This window comes from Oncorhynchus mykiss, chromosome 11 (assembly GCF_013265735.2).
Source record: "Oncorhynchus mykiss isolate Arlee chromosome 11, USDA_OmykA_1.1, whole genome shotgun sequence".
Classification (NCBI taxonomy): Eukaryota; Metazoa; Chordata; class Actinopteri; order Salmoniformes; family Salmonidae; genus Oncorhynchus; species Oncorhynchus mykiss.
In genome coordinates, this window is record NC_048575.1 from 40,909,406 (window position 1) to 40,926,020 (window position 16,615).

The 16,615-nt window shown below is 40.7% G+C and overlaps 1 protein-coding gene across 1 annotated transcript; it reads left to right on the plus strand.

The window, feature by feature from the left end:
• Window positions 1–3,718: 3,718 nt before the first annotated feature.
• Window positions 3,719–12,021, plus strand: arrdc3a (arrestin domain containing 3a). Its single transcript, XM_021620881.2, has 7 exons — window positions 3,719–4,245; window positions 6,640–6,721; window positions 6,910–7,057; window positions 7,802–7,904; window positions 8,064–8,320; window positions 8,793–9,095; window positions 9,219–12,021. Exons 1-7 carry the CDS (start codon window positions 3,966–3,968, stop codon window positions 9,285–9,287), a joined length of 1,242 nt encoding a protein of 413 aa, XP_021476556.1. The 5' UTR covers window positions 3,719–3,965; the 3' UTR covers window positions 9,288–12,021.
• The last annotated feature ends 4,594 nt before the right edge of the window (window positions 12,022–16,615 follow it).

Sequence of the window (16,615 nt, forward strand, 5' to 3'; positions counted from 1 at the left end):
GCAAATTAGACTGAATAATTGTTACTAATTAGCACAGGGGGAGCTGCATCGCTCGTGCGAGGTGACATGTTTACTGTTGCCTTTGTTGTTTTACTTTTTATGCGCTTTGAGATTCTTTGAAAAGGGCTATACAAGTAACAATGTACAGTGCCTTGCGAAAGTATTCGGCCCCCTTGAACTTTGCGACCTTTTGCCACATTTCGGGCTTCAAACATAAAGATATAAAACTATTTTTTTGTGAAGAATCAACAACAAGTGGGACACAATCATGAAGTGGAACGACATTTATTGGATATTTCAAACTTTTTTAACAAATCAAAAACTGAAAAATTGGGCGTGCAAAATTATTCAGCCCCCTTAAGTTAATACTTTGTAGCGCCACCTTTTGCTGCGATTACAGCTGTAAGTCACTTGGGGTATGTCTATCAGTTTTGCACATCGAGAGACTGAATTTTTTTCCCTTCCTCCTTGCAAAACAGCTCGAGCTCAGTGAGGTTGGATGGAGAGCATTTGTGAACAGCAGTTTTCAGTTCTTTCCACAGATTCTCGATTGGATTCAGGTCTGGACTTTGACTTGGCCATTCTAACACCTGGATATGTTTATTTTTGAACCATTCCATTGTAGATTTTGCTTTATGTTTTGGATCATTGTCTTGTTGGAAGACAAATCTCCGTCCCAGTCTCAGGTCTTTTGCAGACTCCATCAGGTTTTCTTCCAGAATGGTCCTGTATTTGGCTCCATCCATCTTCACATCAATTTTAACCATCTTCCCTGTCCCTGCTGAAGAAAAGCAGGCCCAAACCATGATGCTGCCACCACCATGTTTGAAAGTGGGGATGGTGTGTTCAGTGTGATGAGCTGTGTTGCTTTTACGCCAAACATAACGTTTTGCATTGTTGGCAAAAAGTTCAATTTTGGTTTCATCTGACCAGAGCACCTTCTTCCACATGTTTGGTGTGTCTCCCAGGTGGCTTGTGGCAAACTTTAAACAACACTTTTTATGGATATCTTTAAGAAATGGCTTTCTTCTTGCCACTCTTCCATAAAGGCCAGATTTGTGCAATATACGACTGATTGTTGTCCTATGGACCTCAGCTGTAGATCTCTGCAGTTCATCCAGAGTGATCATGGGCCTCTTGGCTGCATCTCTGATCAGTCTTCTCCTTGTATGAGCTGAAAGTTTAGAGGGACGGCCAGGTCTTGGTAGATTTGCAGTGGTCTGATACTCGTTCCATTTCAATATTATCGCTTGCACAGTGCTCCTTGGGATGTTTAAAGCTTGGGAAATATTTTTGTATCCAAATCCGGCTTTAAACTTCTTCACAACAGTATCTCGGACCTGCCTGGTGTGTTCCTTGTTCTTCATGATGCTCTCTGCGCTTTTAACGGACCTCTGAGACTATCACAGTGCAGGTGCATTTATACGGAGACTTGATTACACACAGGTGGATTGTATTTATCATCATTAGTCATTTAGGTCAACATTGGATCATTCAGAGATCCTCACTGAACTTCTGGAGAGAGTTTGCTGCACTGAAAGTAAAGGGGCTGAATAATTTTGCACGCCCAATTTTTCAGTTTTTGATTTGTTAAAAAAGTTTGAAATATCCAATAAATGTCGTTCCACTTCATGATTGTGTCCCACTTGTTGTTGATTCTTCACAAAGAATTACAGTTTTATATCTTTATGTTTGAAGCCTGAAATGTGGCAAAAGGTCGCAAAGTTCAAGGGGGCCGAATACTTTCGCAAGGCACTGTATATATATATATATATATATATATATATATATTTTTTTTTACATGCATTTAGTACAGACAGTAAAATGATACGGCGTATACCTCCAGTATACTACTTTGATACACATCAGTGAGGATTAAGAAGTGAGTATAGCCTACATAATGCCCACTAAAGAAAAAGTGGGTTTACAGCATATACCAGCAAATAGCTCCCACTACACTGTTGTATCGGGATTGAAGTATTTACAAGAAGTCTAATCGTACATTGCTTTGTGGAAGTATAATGTTTGCCGCCTCCATCAGTTGGCATTTTACTTAAATGATCCATTATCTTATTTATTAATTAGGGATTTAAAAAAATATGCCTTGTGCCACTTCTATCTCTTCTTGAAATTGGTGTGAAGTCTAAATGCAACAGGTGTCACGCTCACTTGCACCCATTGACAACAATATCCAAGATAGCCACGAGATGGCCACCCAAGCCTCAAAGTCTGCGATGCCAGATCACAATTGTTTGACTCAAACCAAGCATCTATGGCTGTATTTACCCAGGCAGCCCAATTCTGATATTTTTTTCACTAATTTGTATTTTGACCAATCAGATCAGCTGTGAACAAGATATGATGTTAAAATACCAATTAGTGGGGAAAAATGATCAGAATTGGGCAACCTTTGTAAACACAGCCTTTGTGTATTATTTAGATTTGAATCAGGATTATATGTCCACCAGCATTGGGTTTAGGCCTATTCTTAGTTGTGCACAGGTGTGTAGGCCCTACTATAGCCATAAATACATAATAGCGTAAATTTAACAGTGGATTTTCACAGGAGACGACGAGAGGCGATTACATTTCAGAAGACATTCATTTTCATTAGAGGGAAGCGAGGTGGGCCTGGTTCATTCGGCAATGCTATAGCATTGGCGAGGGAACGTGAACAGGGAGGGACCAACGTTGTGGAAACCGAATTCATCCAAAAGCACTGCGATATCGCGGCGTTATTGACCAATCGAAGCCCACTATAGCTTCCAACGGTGGAAAAAGTACCCAATTGTCAAATTGAGTAAAAGTAAAGTTACCTTTTAATAGAAAATGACTCCAGTAACAGTAATCCAGTAAAATACTAATTAAGTCTAAAACAATTTAGTTTCGAATATGCTTGAGTATCACAAGTAAGTGTACTTGCAAAAAATACGTAAGTATCAAAAGTAAAAGTATAAATCATTTCAAATTCCTTATATTGAGCAAACCAGGCGGCACTTTTTTTTCTTTACGGATAGCCAGAGGCATGCTCCAACACGCAGACATAATTTACAAACTAAGCATTTGTGTTTAGTGAGTCCGCCAGATCAGAGGCAGTAGGGATGACCAGGGATCATCTCTGGACGAGTGCAGGAAATGGACCATTTTACTGCCCTGCTAAGCATTCAACATGTAACAAGTACTTTTGGCCGTCAGAGAAAATGTACTGAGTAAAATGTACATTATTTTCTTTAAGAATGTAGTGGGAGTAAAAGTAAACGTTGTAAAAAATAAATAAAAAATAGTAAAGTACAGATACCCCCAAAAAAACAATTTAAGTAAAATATTTTTTAAGTACGAGTGGGTTCGCTGTTGATACCTAGCATGCTGTCTGGGCGAAGTCAGTGTGGCTATGTGATGCATAATCCCCTGTGGAAATCTCCTGTAAAATGTAGGCTACACTGAATGCCTACCAACATAATATAGGCCTGTAGTGACAGGTTTGTTTTACTTATTTGACTTTGACTATTGTTTTGTAGGGTGAACATTAAACTCTAATTGTTTACGGTGGATGCACGCCTGCTTTTGTAATACCATCAGCTGTTTAACCAAACTTGTTATTTGGCTGACTGCCACTCTCTACCTTGTTCCATAAGGCGGAAGGAGGGGGCTGATAAAGTTCTGCGCATGCTCTATAGGTTGTTTTTCCACAAAATCATCGCTTAAAGTGAGCTGAGCGACGAAAGTTCCTTGTCTTTGACCAGAGACCAACGCGCAGACGGGCGGACGATAACAGCATCCACTGCTGTTATTAAGCCTTTACATCTAAATGAACTTTTGTCAAAGAAAGCCCTGATCATGCCCACTGCTTTTGCAGGGCAAAGATATTGATCGGCGTTTCAAATACATATTTTCTTTCTTCTTATGAGATTATTTTTTCATATACTTTCATTTTTCGGTAGGCTACCTGTGTTTTTTTTTACACCATGGTGCTAGGAAAGGTGAAGAGCTTCACAGTCAGCTACGACTGTCTCAATGACAGCAATGTCCCCGTTTTCGCAAGTGGGGACTCGGTCTCAGGGAGGGTGATCATCGAAGTCACTGGAGAAATCCGTGTGAAATCTCTTAAAATTCATGCAAAAGGATTTGCGAAAGTTCGTTGGACTGAATCGCGAAATGCTGGCTCCAACACTGCCTATACGCAAAATTACACTGAAGAAGTAGAATATCTAAACCATAGAGACATCCTAATTGGACATGAAAGAGGTAAGAATATACAACCTTATCTGTAAAGAAATAACTTTGTTATTGACGTGCTCGGTGTAGTCTAGTCATGGTGGCTCTTGAGGTTCCATACAGAGAATGCTGTTGTGTTGTCAACCTATACTATAGGCTAACAATGAACACAATTGAATGTATAACAGAGAACGATTTGGGGACGATCTATAAAGCAGCTTACAACGATACCTTTTATTTGGTTTACTACTGGCTATACAGCCGTCTATAAACACATTTTGTAGGCTATGTCTTGAGACATGTCAACTACAGTATTCTTCAATGATTTTTTATATTTGACATATGAGAATGTATTTAAGCACGATACTTCATAATCATGTAGGCATATAGACTACATAATTCTAAAGTGTATCTTTAGCCTATCAGGTTGGCTGTCGGCTGCATATCCTGAATGGGAGTCTTCTCTATCCTTCCTTCATTTTAGCCTATATAACTATTATATGAATTACACTATTTTCTCAAAACGCAGTACATGAAGGTGCATAGCAGTCTGTTTACATGTGTGCAGTTTGATCCAAAAAATAGTTATCGAGCGATCATGTAAAGTTGAACGTTGTAGCTATTCTTAAGTTTCCTCCATTGTTCGAAGCTGGTTCAATCCTGTTCAGAAACTGGTTGTGTGGGGTGAAGGGACTGGGCTTTCTCTCCGTTGATTGGCTGAAGTGCTCATGCATCTTCAAATGACCTCATGCTTTTGCAGAAAATGACAGAAAAAAAGTCGGCAACTTTGTATCCGACCTGTCAGCACAATGTTACAAAGTCGCATGAAAAGAAATGGCATTCGTTCCATTTAGCCTATTCTATTATGCTTTTATCTAGTGATTTAGTGATCGCCTACTGTGTGTAGCCTAATGAATGGTGCATAACAAGGCCTGCAATTGGCTATGAACTAGATATTGGAATATGATTATCTGAAGGTATAACAATTTAGCCTATTTGCGGATAATAAATGTAGGCTACTACTTTTTGTTCACATCAGAATTACACATCACTGAAATTTGGTAGTCCTAGTCGCTAGAACAGTTTTTTTTAGCTTGTTCCTGAGGTAGTTGATCGTTCAGCTGATTGGATAGAAAGGTCAGTCCGAGAATTGAAGTAGCTTAATTTAATGTGGGGTGGTAATTTATGCCATCAACTATTTTGTACCTTAGTTACCTTTTCCCTGTTACTGGCTGTGATTTGAATGTTTCTTGATGGTGAAAATAATGTATTTGATCTGTCTATGTATGGGGAATTAATGTTTGCATGTTGCTCATGTTTTTATATAAATTGTTGAATAGTTTTAAGTTTCTTGAAATGGTCAAAGCCTTACTATGTGTCTCTATTGCAATCATGTATGCAGTTTTTAAGGGTATCCGTGGCATTTAATAAAGGTTTAAGTAATATAATTTACTTCTTTGTCTGTCCTCTTTTTCAATAACTGTGTGTTTTCCTCTTCTATCCGTTACAATATTTTCTGACGTGTAATATTGAGTGGGTGAAGTCTCTCTGGGACGCGGTGCAGTACACGCGTCAGGTCTTGAGAGGGCTGTGCCTGATAGTGAGCACGTTGGGTTGAGCCATGGACTGAATGCAGCACACAGTGAATGCGTGATGAGAGAGCCGGCTTGGGGAAGCTGCTCGCTCCGGTTTAGGCCGGTCCTCTCCTGCTCCAGTCTGCTTTTGAGTGACAGTTCGGCAGTTGTTTACCGCGGCTCTGCCGCTGCTTAAGGCTGGGTGGGAGCGCTGAGCTGGCAGAAACGGAGCTCCCGCTCCATAACGCGTAACTTTTAAATAATACACAGCAGGGTAGAGTTTATGTAAATAAAAAAAATAATCAACATTTTCTTACAGATCACATAATGCTCAATAACGCAACGTCCCCCCCCCCCCACCCCCCCTCCGCCTATTACACAAGAATAATACATAATGTGAGAACTAATTATTAGATTCTCTATTTTACAGTTAATCATTGATTGGGACAGATTATATCACTTTTATGTGCTTTTATAAAAACAATATTTTAATTTCAATACTGATTTAAACAATGTGTCAAATTATTCTTGTTCAAGGCTTAAAAGTTTTATTTTTATTTTTTATACATGGGTAAATATGTGTTTCCAGAAGGGTCAAAAGGATCTTTAATCACAGAGATCATAATTTCACATTTTCATTTTTTTCTTCTTCTCATCATTGTCATTACAAGCTGTGCCTTCCTGGTGTCCAAAAATGAAAATAGTTATGACATGAAGTTCTATTGTGCTCTGTTCCCCTCTGTTGTGGCGGTATTGTTTTATGTCTGTGTTCTGAAACGTAGGTGACATCGTACTGTATATTTTCCAGGTATGGCATACGTGTTGGAATATTGTCCCTCTCTTGTTTCAGATGATGACAACTCAGAAGAAGGACTCACCACTATCCATTCAGGAAGACATGAGTATGCATTCAGCCTTGAGCTTCCACAGATGTAAGTATCTCTTCTTTACCTATCAAAATACATATTTTTTTTAAGGACAAATACTTATATTAAATATCCGTATGTCTGTCCTTAGTTGAAGATTGAAATAGCGTCTGGCTTTGTTCTCCTGAAATGACCTGTTTGACCTGAAATGACCCCCCCCCCCTTGTCTCTTTCCCCTCTCTTATTCCTCTCAGACCCCTGGCTACCTCGTTCGAAGGGAAACATGGCAGTGTGCGCTACTGGGTGAAGGCTGAGCTACACAGGCCATGGCTTCTGCCCATGAAGACCAAGAAAGAATTCACAGTCTTCGAACACATCGACATCAACACTCCCTTACTGCTGGTGAGCTTAAGGATCTTTCTCCTGTACAGTGTTTGTATGTGTAGTAGACTATAGGCACTTCCTTGGTTACCCCTAATCTCTTCAGGGTCTTTAGAATTGTTCAAGGGTTCATTTGGTAACGGCGATCGAGTTTCATTGGCAGCCAAGAGAGTGACTTAAAGGCAGAAGTATGACTAATTTCTAGCCGCAATTGTTGCCTGTATATAGAAAGAATTAGCCAGTACCAGCACTCAGGCCCCTTACTTTTCATCCGTTGTAATCAGATTTGGTGTAGTGGCTGCCAGTGCCTGTTATTGTGGTCGCAGAATGTGCTTGTCCCACATGTTGTTGATGTTGTTGTACCTACTGACACAAAGCACAGAGGACACCAGTGGACATTGGTTGTGAAAAACACGGTTTCCCCATACCTAACAGATTATTTCCGGATCAGTTGGTATAGTAGAAAAATGATGACATAAAGCACATGGTTAAAATGAAGCGATGATGTTGATTTATGTGTGTGTGAAATTACTGCTGAGTGGGAAATTATTTTAAGTATTGGGTTGTCTGTGAGAGCCACTTGCTGTCTAAACATGCCTTCCGGGTATATGGAAAGAGAAACTGGTATCTCCCTGTATTTGAATGACAGGCCTCAGGCACTGTATGTCATTATGCTAGCTGCACAAGGGTGCAGTTTCTGCCAGTGGGCCAATAACAAGTATTTTCCAAACACTTACGTTTCCTTGTTTTCGCTCTCTGTTTCAGTCGCCCCAGGCAGGCACAAAAGACAAGACTTTATGCTGCTGGTTCTGCACCTCAGGTCCAATCTCCTTAAGTGCCAAAATCGAAAGGAAGGGATATACCCCAGGTAAGAGGAACACCGCGACTCTGTCACTCGTATTGATTAGTCATTTGGCACTCTTGTAGATTAATGACTGTAGATGACTGCCGTATTATGTTTGATGCCATCTCAATCAAAGGATCCTTTAACTGATTTAACTGAACCCCTTCTTACTTGTCCTTGCAGGAGAGTCTATTCAGATCTTCGCTGAGATTGAGAATTGCTCGTCTCGCATGGTCGTGCCAAAGGCAGCCATTTACCAAACACAGACCTTCTACGCCAAAGGGAAAATGAAGGAGGTAAAACAGCTGGTGGCCAACCTCAGAGGAGAGTCGTTGTCCTCGGGCAAGACGGAGACGTGGAATGGCAAAATGCTGAAGATCCCCCCCATCTCTCCCTCCATCTTGGACTGCAGCATCATCCGAGTGGAGTATTCTCTCATGGTTAGTACAGCTACTGCCCTGAAGAGACCATCTCTTTCTCGCTCTGACATTTGTAAACCAATTCAAACGGGTTGAGAGAAATCTGTAGCTATCATCCATATAAATATGGAGTATAGTGTGCTGTAAAATGAGAATATGCGTCATTAGGATCCACATGGTTACTAGGCACATTTTAATAGGTTTCTTGAGTGGTTCCTAGAAAGCTCTCGATGGTTCCCATAAAAGCCTGTGACCTAGGCAGTCATGGCAAAGACACTCCCATCATACCTTGTGTTCTCTCCATACGCAGTTAAGAGGATCAGTCTAGAATATTAGTGGCGACGCCTGTCTTAGAGGTGCTAATGACCTCTTTACCCTGTCATCGGACTGCCCCTTGCCCAAGTCTTAACACTGTTGAACACACAGGTTTGTTGTTCAATGAAGGTGGACCTTCAGTTCTAACCCTCTGTTGTGTGCTGCTCACCCTCTCCAGGTGTACGTGGACATCCCCGGAGCTATGAACCTGTCTCTGAACCTGCCACTGGTCATCGGCACTATCCCGCTGCACCCCTTCGGCAGCCGCACCTCCAGTGTCAGCAGCCAGTGCAGCATGACCATGAGCTGGCTAGGCATGGCCCTGCCAGAGCGCCCTGAAGCCCCACCAAGCTATTCAGAGATTGTGACAGAGGAGCAGAGACGGAGCCTGGAGGTGACCTCAGCCAGGGATGAGTTCGAGGGACCACTCTTTGCCTACATCCAGGAGTTCCGCTTCCAGCCTCCTCCGCTCTACTCTGAGGTATGCATCAGCACAGCGTACACCCTCGGCTTTTACACACTGCAGTAAGTGATCACACTAAAGCCTGGTAGCCAAGAGGTCTTGGTCTTTTCGTTAAAGCAGTGTTTCCTCCTCTTCCTCTAGATTGATCCCAATCCCGATCAAGCCAGCCGGACGGAGGAGCGGAGACCTGACACTTGTCCATCACGTTGAAGGAAACACAGAGCCCGGAGAAGTTTTGGGCGTTTCTAAGTCAACTCTGTTTTTGTATTTTTCTTCCCCCCGGTGACAGCGTTCGCACTCCGCCCGCGACGTCGAGAGGAGAGAAAAAACAAACAAACAAATACCACAGGGGAACAAAGCCCTGCCCCCTCCCACAGAGAAAGGCACAGGAAGTCTGCCTTCCTGCCTTGCCCGGGGAAAGGCCGGTCGAACATCCACCTAACCTGTGAGGGGGGAGAAGAAAAAAAATCTTTAGTGGAGACAGCCTTGGTGGAGTGAGTGATGACACGCCAGGGCCATCTCTGCCTATGGCTCTTAATCGACCTCATCTTTTCTGTTACCACTGCACATGCGGACATGGCTTTCACATAGAGCAGAACTATGATGTCGAGACCTGAGCAGGAAAAAAAGAAAAACAGGAAGAAGAGAATACAATATAACCACCACTGTCTGAAGCGCTCAGCGGCAGTCGGCAACGGAGCAAAGACTGGCCTCCTCCTGCCTCATTTGGGATTTTTGCACATGTTATTCTTTGCTTGAGTTGTGTGGCTCCATTTTAAGAAGAAGAAAATCAGCACTAATTGTTTTTCTTCTGCCTAGTAACAATGCTGGACTAAAGAGACTGCAGGCTTAACTCATAAACTCCTTATCCGCACAACTTCGAACAACGCAGAGAACATATTTGGACAAAAACAATGCACTGACCTTGTTTAAGCTGTTTTAAGATGTTATTTTTCCTTATTACATTTCCTTAATGACTTGTAGACTGGACTTGAATGCAGCAGAACACTCTCCATCCAAAAGCTCTTTTTCGATATTGCCTCCTCAGTTTGGTTCAAAGTGTGGCATCATTTTTTCTGGTTCTGTACTATGTTATGTCCTTTGATTTAGTTCCAAACTTAGAATGCCTTTTATGCCAAGCATTGTTTGCTTCGTGTTTATGTTGTGCTTGTTCTCGAGTAGAGGAGCCGCAGGCTAGAGCTTGCCACTCAAGTATAGCATGAAACGCAGAGAATTGTGTGTGTGTGTGTGTGTGTGTGTGTGAGTGTGTGTGTGAAACGGAAAGAGTGGGACATATCAGAATTCGCACACTCTGTGTCTGCAGCCCCTCTACTCATAACACAGAGGCTTACATACTGCCTATAAAAAAGCACTGTCTCAGGTGATCTTCTCACTTGCCAAACGGTTGAAAAAGAAAATGTTTTGTTTTAATTGTACTGTTTGAAATAGTGAAAGGAGGATTTCTTTAAAAAAAAAAAAGTATATTACCATAACAAGAGAGAAGAGACATACACACAGAGCAGCAAGGCAGCTTTCCAAAATGAACGACATTCCCTTTTTGCCATCGCTGCACTTGCCGACTTCATTCACCAACTGTTTTTTTTTCCAGACCAGTGAAGCCTGAAATGCTAGAATTATATATAATTTAAAAAAAAGTAAGACCACATGGTATGATATGCTTCAAATAATGGGGCAGACACAAACCCAGCCTAGCTAAATGCTGGGGAAGAATTGGACGTTGCTAAAGCTCCGCTCAAACTGGCCAGAACAAGTAGTGGTAGGTTGAAATGAGTAATACATTGGTTTTCAAACTCATTCAACACCTAGACCAGTAATAGTGGAGATTTGGCATCGTCTTAAACATGAGGCACTTTTTTGATAAGGAAAACATTTTAAAATTGCATTGACAGTGAAGGTCTGTAAAAAGTTGGGCATCCACATCATTTCTTGATGAGACATTTAGTCAAGCAGTGTTTGTGTTGGACATAAATGCATTATTTCATCTTCTAAGACGTTTTTTGAAAGTTTACAGTTATAATTAGTTGACAAGTTTGTATGTGTGTGTGTGTGCTCTGTTTAGATCTAGCTAGCAACTATAAGAATATTGCTTACAGTGACAGAAAAAACTACAAATTAAAGTGATCTTATCTTAGTGGCCTTGACACAGAACTGACATAATTATGATGCTTCGTTATCAAGTGTCTAATTTACAACCTTACTCTTTTAGCTATTTTCTTTTCTTTGTATGTGTGATTAGTCCTTTCATGCTTTTCAAAGGGACAAAAAGGGAGAAAAAAATGTTCCTTTTAAAGAAATGGATTAAAAAATATATATTTTTTAATGACGATCCCTGGACAAGCCTCTTTGTGTGTTTTTCTGAATGCGTTTAGTGATGACTGGGCTAGTTTATGTACTTGGGCATTTATGGTTTGTTATCCAGTCAGACAACCCCATTTCTACTCACCTTTCAGCTTCAGGGAACAGCTGTGGATCAGCAACCCTCCCTTCCCACAGAGAACGAATTAGCTTACAAATGGAATAGACCGCTAATTCTAAGATAAAATCACTTTTGTTTGTTTTGATTTTTATCTTGGGGAATATGTATCAAGCTAAAGTACAAATGAATAAGCTTAAATCTGTTTCAGGTTGGTCAATTCTATAGTCCATTGTTCGGGCCTCAGTGTAGTCCAGTTTTTAAAAGCTAAATTCCTGACTTACTAAAGTGAGGAATTAAAACATTAGAAATGGGAGAGTGCATCTGAAATGTTTTAGAAACAAAGTGCAATATTACTCATTTGAATTAGTTTCATTCACTATTTGTATGTCTAATTTCTCCTTTTGTCTTTTTATAGTTTCTTTTTCACGATCATATAGATATTGTATGAATGTCCTGAATGATTGTAACCTTCTGTCTAGTATTTCTTTTGAGTTTAATAAACTTTTGTTAAAAATGTACATTGTTGTGAGAATCAGTAATTTCTTCTTGATGAGACCTAATTAAAATTTCAGCATATGGGTTTTTAAAAAAATCGGAAAAACTTACCTGATCTAAGTTATCTGAAATCAATTTAGTTAGGCTCATCCAACCATAGACTATATAAAGATGAAGGGCTCAATATCAGTACAGCAGGCCCACATTTTGAATGAAGGCAAGACATCACTAGCATGGTCACTACACACACAGCCCAAGCTTCCATAAACTAGTGCAACAGCGCCTCTGCTGGTTGTTCCTAAAAACAGACTTCCCTACACTGCATCCACTATTCCAATTTTAGTGTGAGCCTGACACAAGACTTGGGGCTCGATTCAATCCATATGTTGAAGATTGAAATGTAAAGGCAATTTCCGATTGAGCCGACATATGCAACGTTTACCGTGAATGCAGTTTCTGCCAATGTGGGAACATTGCCTTTCGCTGTTCAGCGCTACGGATTGAATAGAGCCCTTGGTAGTGGTTTCCTAGAAAGAAATGTCAAGGAAGTAGCTATAAACAATCAAAATCAATAAGGAATGCCAATGCAGGCATGACGGTTATATCCATATGTACATGGTTTTACTTGTCTTGGTCAAAGTTGTGTATGTTACTGTAAAGTGAGCTTGTTGTAAGGCCTCCCAACCCAAAACAGAAGTTTATATCCACCCAACTTATCTCCACGTTATAGAGCTGAACAGCTGTCAAGGCGCCTTTTAATGGCATTTTTCTTGATGTTCTCATTCACTGTAAATGCTGCAAGTGTAAATTACCTTTAAGTCAAATTTGAAGCGTGGCTTTATAATGTGCCTTGGATTGAATCCCGGCCTTACTCTAGTCTAATACAATGTGTTTACTTATAGGGATGTGAAATGCTGACGTGGGCTGTATCTTCTAGAGAGACCATGGATGTGTTCCTCTGGCAGGGTATTAGGGTTCAGGGGTCATGCCAAAGCTGATATCTGAGGTGCTGGACATACAGACACCAGGGACACTGACTCCAGTTACTCAATGACCTTTCCTCTCAGGGAGCTCCAGGGGTCATGACCTATGTGAAGGTCATAGGTCACACACAGTGGTTTGAGTACAGAAATTGGACAGGTACAATAGGACTGCAAAGTCACGGTGACCCCCCTCTCCAGGAACAGCCGCTGACACCCAACACGGCTACAGCAGCATGGAAACACAGAAGAACATACAGTGCCTTCAGAAACTATTCAAACCCCTTGGCTTATTCCACGTTTTGTTGTGTTACAGCCTGAATTCAAATTGGAGTAAATCTCCCCAAAATTCTCACCAATTGATAACACCACATAATGACAAAGTGAAAACATGTTTTTAGAATTTTTTGCACATTTACTGAAAAGGAAATACAGAAATCTCTCATTTACATACACTACCATTCAAAAGTTTGGGGTCACTTACAGTGGATATTTCCTTGTTTTTTTTAAAGAAAAGCACATTTTTCGTCCATTAAAATAACATCAAAATAATCTGAAAAACAGGGTAGTACACAACGTTGTACGGGATCTTCAGTTTCTTGGCAATTTCTCGCATGGAATAGCCTTCGTTTCTCAGAAAAAAGAATAGTCACCACCACGCTTGAAAATATGAGTGATACTCTGTGATGTGTTATGTTGAATTTGCAACAAATGCTTTGGACACAAAGTTCATTTCTTTGCCACATTTGTTTTGCGGTTTTACTTTAGTGCCTTGTTGCAAACAGGATGCATGTTTTGGAATATTTGTATTCTGTACAGGCTTCCTTCTTTTCACTCTGTCATTTAGGTTAGTTTTAAACTCTGTAAATATTTTAAAGTCACCATTGGGCTCATGTTGAAATCTCTGAGCGGTTTCCTTCCTCTCCGGCAAGTGAGTTAGGAAGGACGCCTGTATCTTTGTAGTGACTGGATGTATTGATACACTGTTCAAAGTGTAATTAATAACTTCACCATGCTCAAAGGGATATTCAATATTTGCTTTTTTTTTTTTACCCTTCTACCAATAGGTGCCCTTCTTTGCGAGGCATTGGAAATCCTCGCTGGTCTTTGTGGTTGAATCTGTTTGAAATGCACTGCTCGACTGAGAGACCTTACAGATAATTGTATATGTGGGTTACAGAGATGAGGTAGTCATTCAAAAATCATGTTAAACACTATCATTGCACGCAGAGTGAGTTCATGCAACTTATGTGATTTGTTAAGTACATTTTTACTCCTGAACTTATTCAGGTTTGCCATAACAAACGGGTTAAATACATTTCAGCTTTTAATTTCGAATAAATTTGTAGAAATGTCAAACATATTTTATACTTTGACATTATGGGGTATTGTGTGACAAAAAAAATCTAAATTTAATCCATTTTAAATTCAGGTTGTAACACAACAAAAAGTCAATGGGTGTGAATACTTTCTGAAGGCACTGTCCAATGCCCCGCACGATACAGTATATTGATTCACACTGAATGCTGGACCATTGCTAACTTTCCTCATCAAGGGGATAGGATGTTAGGTTGAGATTCCCCTGGTTGTCTATGACCATGTTTGGTCAGAACAAACTGGGTTGTAATTGTGCTTTGAGCAGGATTTCTTCCAATCAGGCATTGATATCAAAGGATGGCCATAAGAGGAAACACAATGGAGGGGGGTTTCTATTCCAATAGCCATTGTACTAACTAACTGTACACATTGTTCATTTCATTCAAACTGTCTTGTACTGAGCAAAATGAAGAAAGACAAATCGATAAATGTATTTTGTAATAGTTTGGAAGAAACAAAGCAAGTTTGGATCAATTCATTAGTATTTTCAATTTGAAGTTGTGTTTGAAATGCCTTTCATGGTTGGCATGGGTGAGAGATACATGACCTGTGAGGTAACAAAACGATCAATGCAATACGTAGACAATCCATTGCGTTACGTCAGCTGTGTTTTGTAATAATTGATTACAAAGCAAGAAGAGGAGTGTAGAATATTACGCACAATGACGGGATCATTCTGAGCAATGAAAAATGCACTATTCTCAAGCAAGGCTATTGGCTCTACTCGAGCCTGAGTGAAGTTAACTGATTATGGCAGTATTTTTTATTACACCCAGCTGCACATAAATCTGGCCTCCAGAAGAACCTTTCAAATGATTTTCTGCTCTTCAAAGTATGGATGCTAACCATATTTGATGCATCACTGTCATAGAAGTGCCAGGTAATCGTTCCACGCACATTTCTTTTCCATGATGAGTCAGCGGCCTGCTCAGCTTTGACCTAGCACTTTTGTGTCCCTTTGTGTGTCCCCCCCGGTCCCCGCTCCCCCGGGCCCCGCTCCCCCTGGCCTGGTCTCTTTGACACTTGTGGGTCTGGCCCTTTGTGCCTGGCTGACCCCTGGGACAGGGATAAAGGAGGGTGGGATTATTGGGGGGAGCAGCACGCTGATTAGCTAGTGCTGACGCTACGCAGGCCTCAGCTGTTTCCTCTCACACGCTAATTCAGACACCGCAACCACTGCTCCAGTCAGTCAGTCAGCCCATAGAGACCTGTGACCAAGCACGTCCAAGGCCTCAATGGGAGAGACTTAGCTGCCTCATCATCACTGTGACAGTGACATCACTGTCACTGTCACAGTTAGATGCACATATACATTTCTGCACAGAACCAGAGTGAAGAACCCACTGGCCCCAGAATTCTAGCCTGGTCCCAAATCATGGAACAAGGAGTTGACATGACAAACAGATGTGGGATCAGGTTACCAGCATTCCCCTCCCCAGGTGTACATAGCGGTTTTATAGTGTGAAACTTGAACTACGGGACTTGCGAATGTAATGTTTAGCCAATAGAACAATTGAGGTGATAAAAGCTCATGCAAATGGAGGCAATGAAGGTATTGAATTTCTTACTTGAATTGGCTGTATAATCCCAAAAAATGTCAGCCAATTCTCATACGGATGTCTGCAGCCCACATGGAGAGATAAGTGTTAAGATCGTGAATAAAGTCTAATAGCTTAGTTGCCATAATAGAAGCACAATACAAATTTATATTATACTGATTTGTCTGGCATTAGAGGATAATGAAGCCATTAAATGAAGTTTAAAAATGAAGTTGTTTGGAGAAAATGACCATTCACAATCGTTATGCTAGGTGAATCTTTTGACAAAAACTGTCTGAATATCTTAAGTGCCTGTCTGCCCTTATGGAAATGCTCAATGGAACAGAGCACAAAACAGCAAGAAAGTTGACTCCTCTTACCCTACTGACTGCTCACTACTGATTTGGTTTCAATGACTAGTTTTCAAAGTCTGGGTTTACATGTCTCTCTCTGTAAATTACTTTAATGTCTATTGGCTTCTCTTGTTTCAGCCAGCTTGCATGTGAGACATAACTAAGTGAATCACGTTTCAGACGGAAAAGTCAACATTATTGTTGAAAGTCTGTCACAGTCGAATAGAAACAAGAAGAAAGTTAACATTGGCAAGAGGTTTTGTTATGATTTTAATAGGCAGACTGCCATGAGGTTACAGTTCCCATGCCCACTTTGTTCTTTTTAATCCTGTTTTCTAGTGAAATTATGTTGTCATTG

Excerpts from the sequence above, each read along its gene's own strand:
- arrdc3a (XM_021620881.2), top strand. The coding sequence starts at position 3,966 with ATGGTGCTAGGAAAGGTGAAGAGCTTCACAGTCAGCTACGACTGTCTC. Across the intron at positions 8,321-8,792 it reads GAGTGGAGTATTCTCTCATG|GTGTACGTGGACATCCCCGG; the intron begins GTTAGTACAGCT and ends CACCCTCTCCAG. Across the intron at positions 9,096-9,218 it reads CTCCTCCGCTCTACTCTGAG|ATTGATCCCAATCCCGATCA; the intron begins GTATGCATCAGC and ends CTCTTCCTCTAG.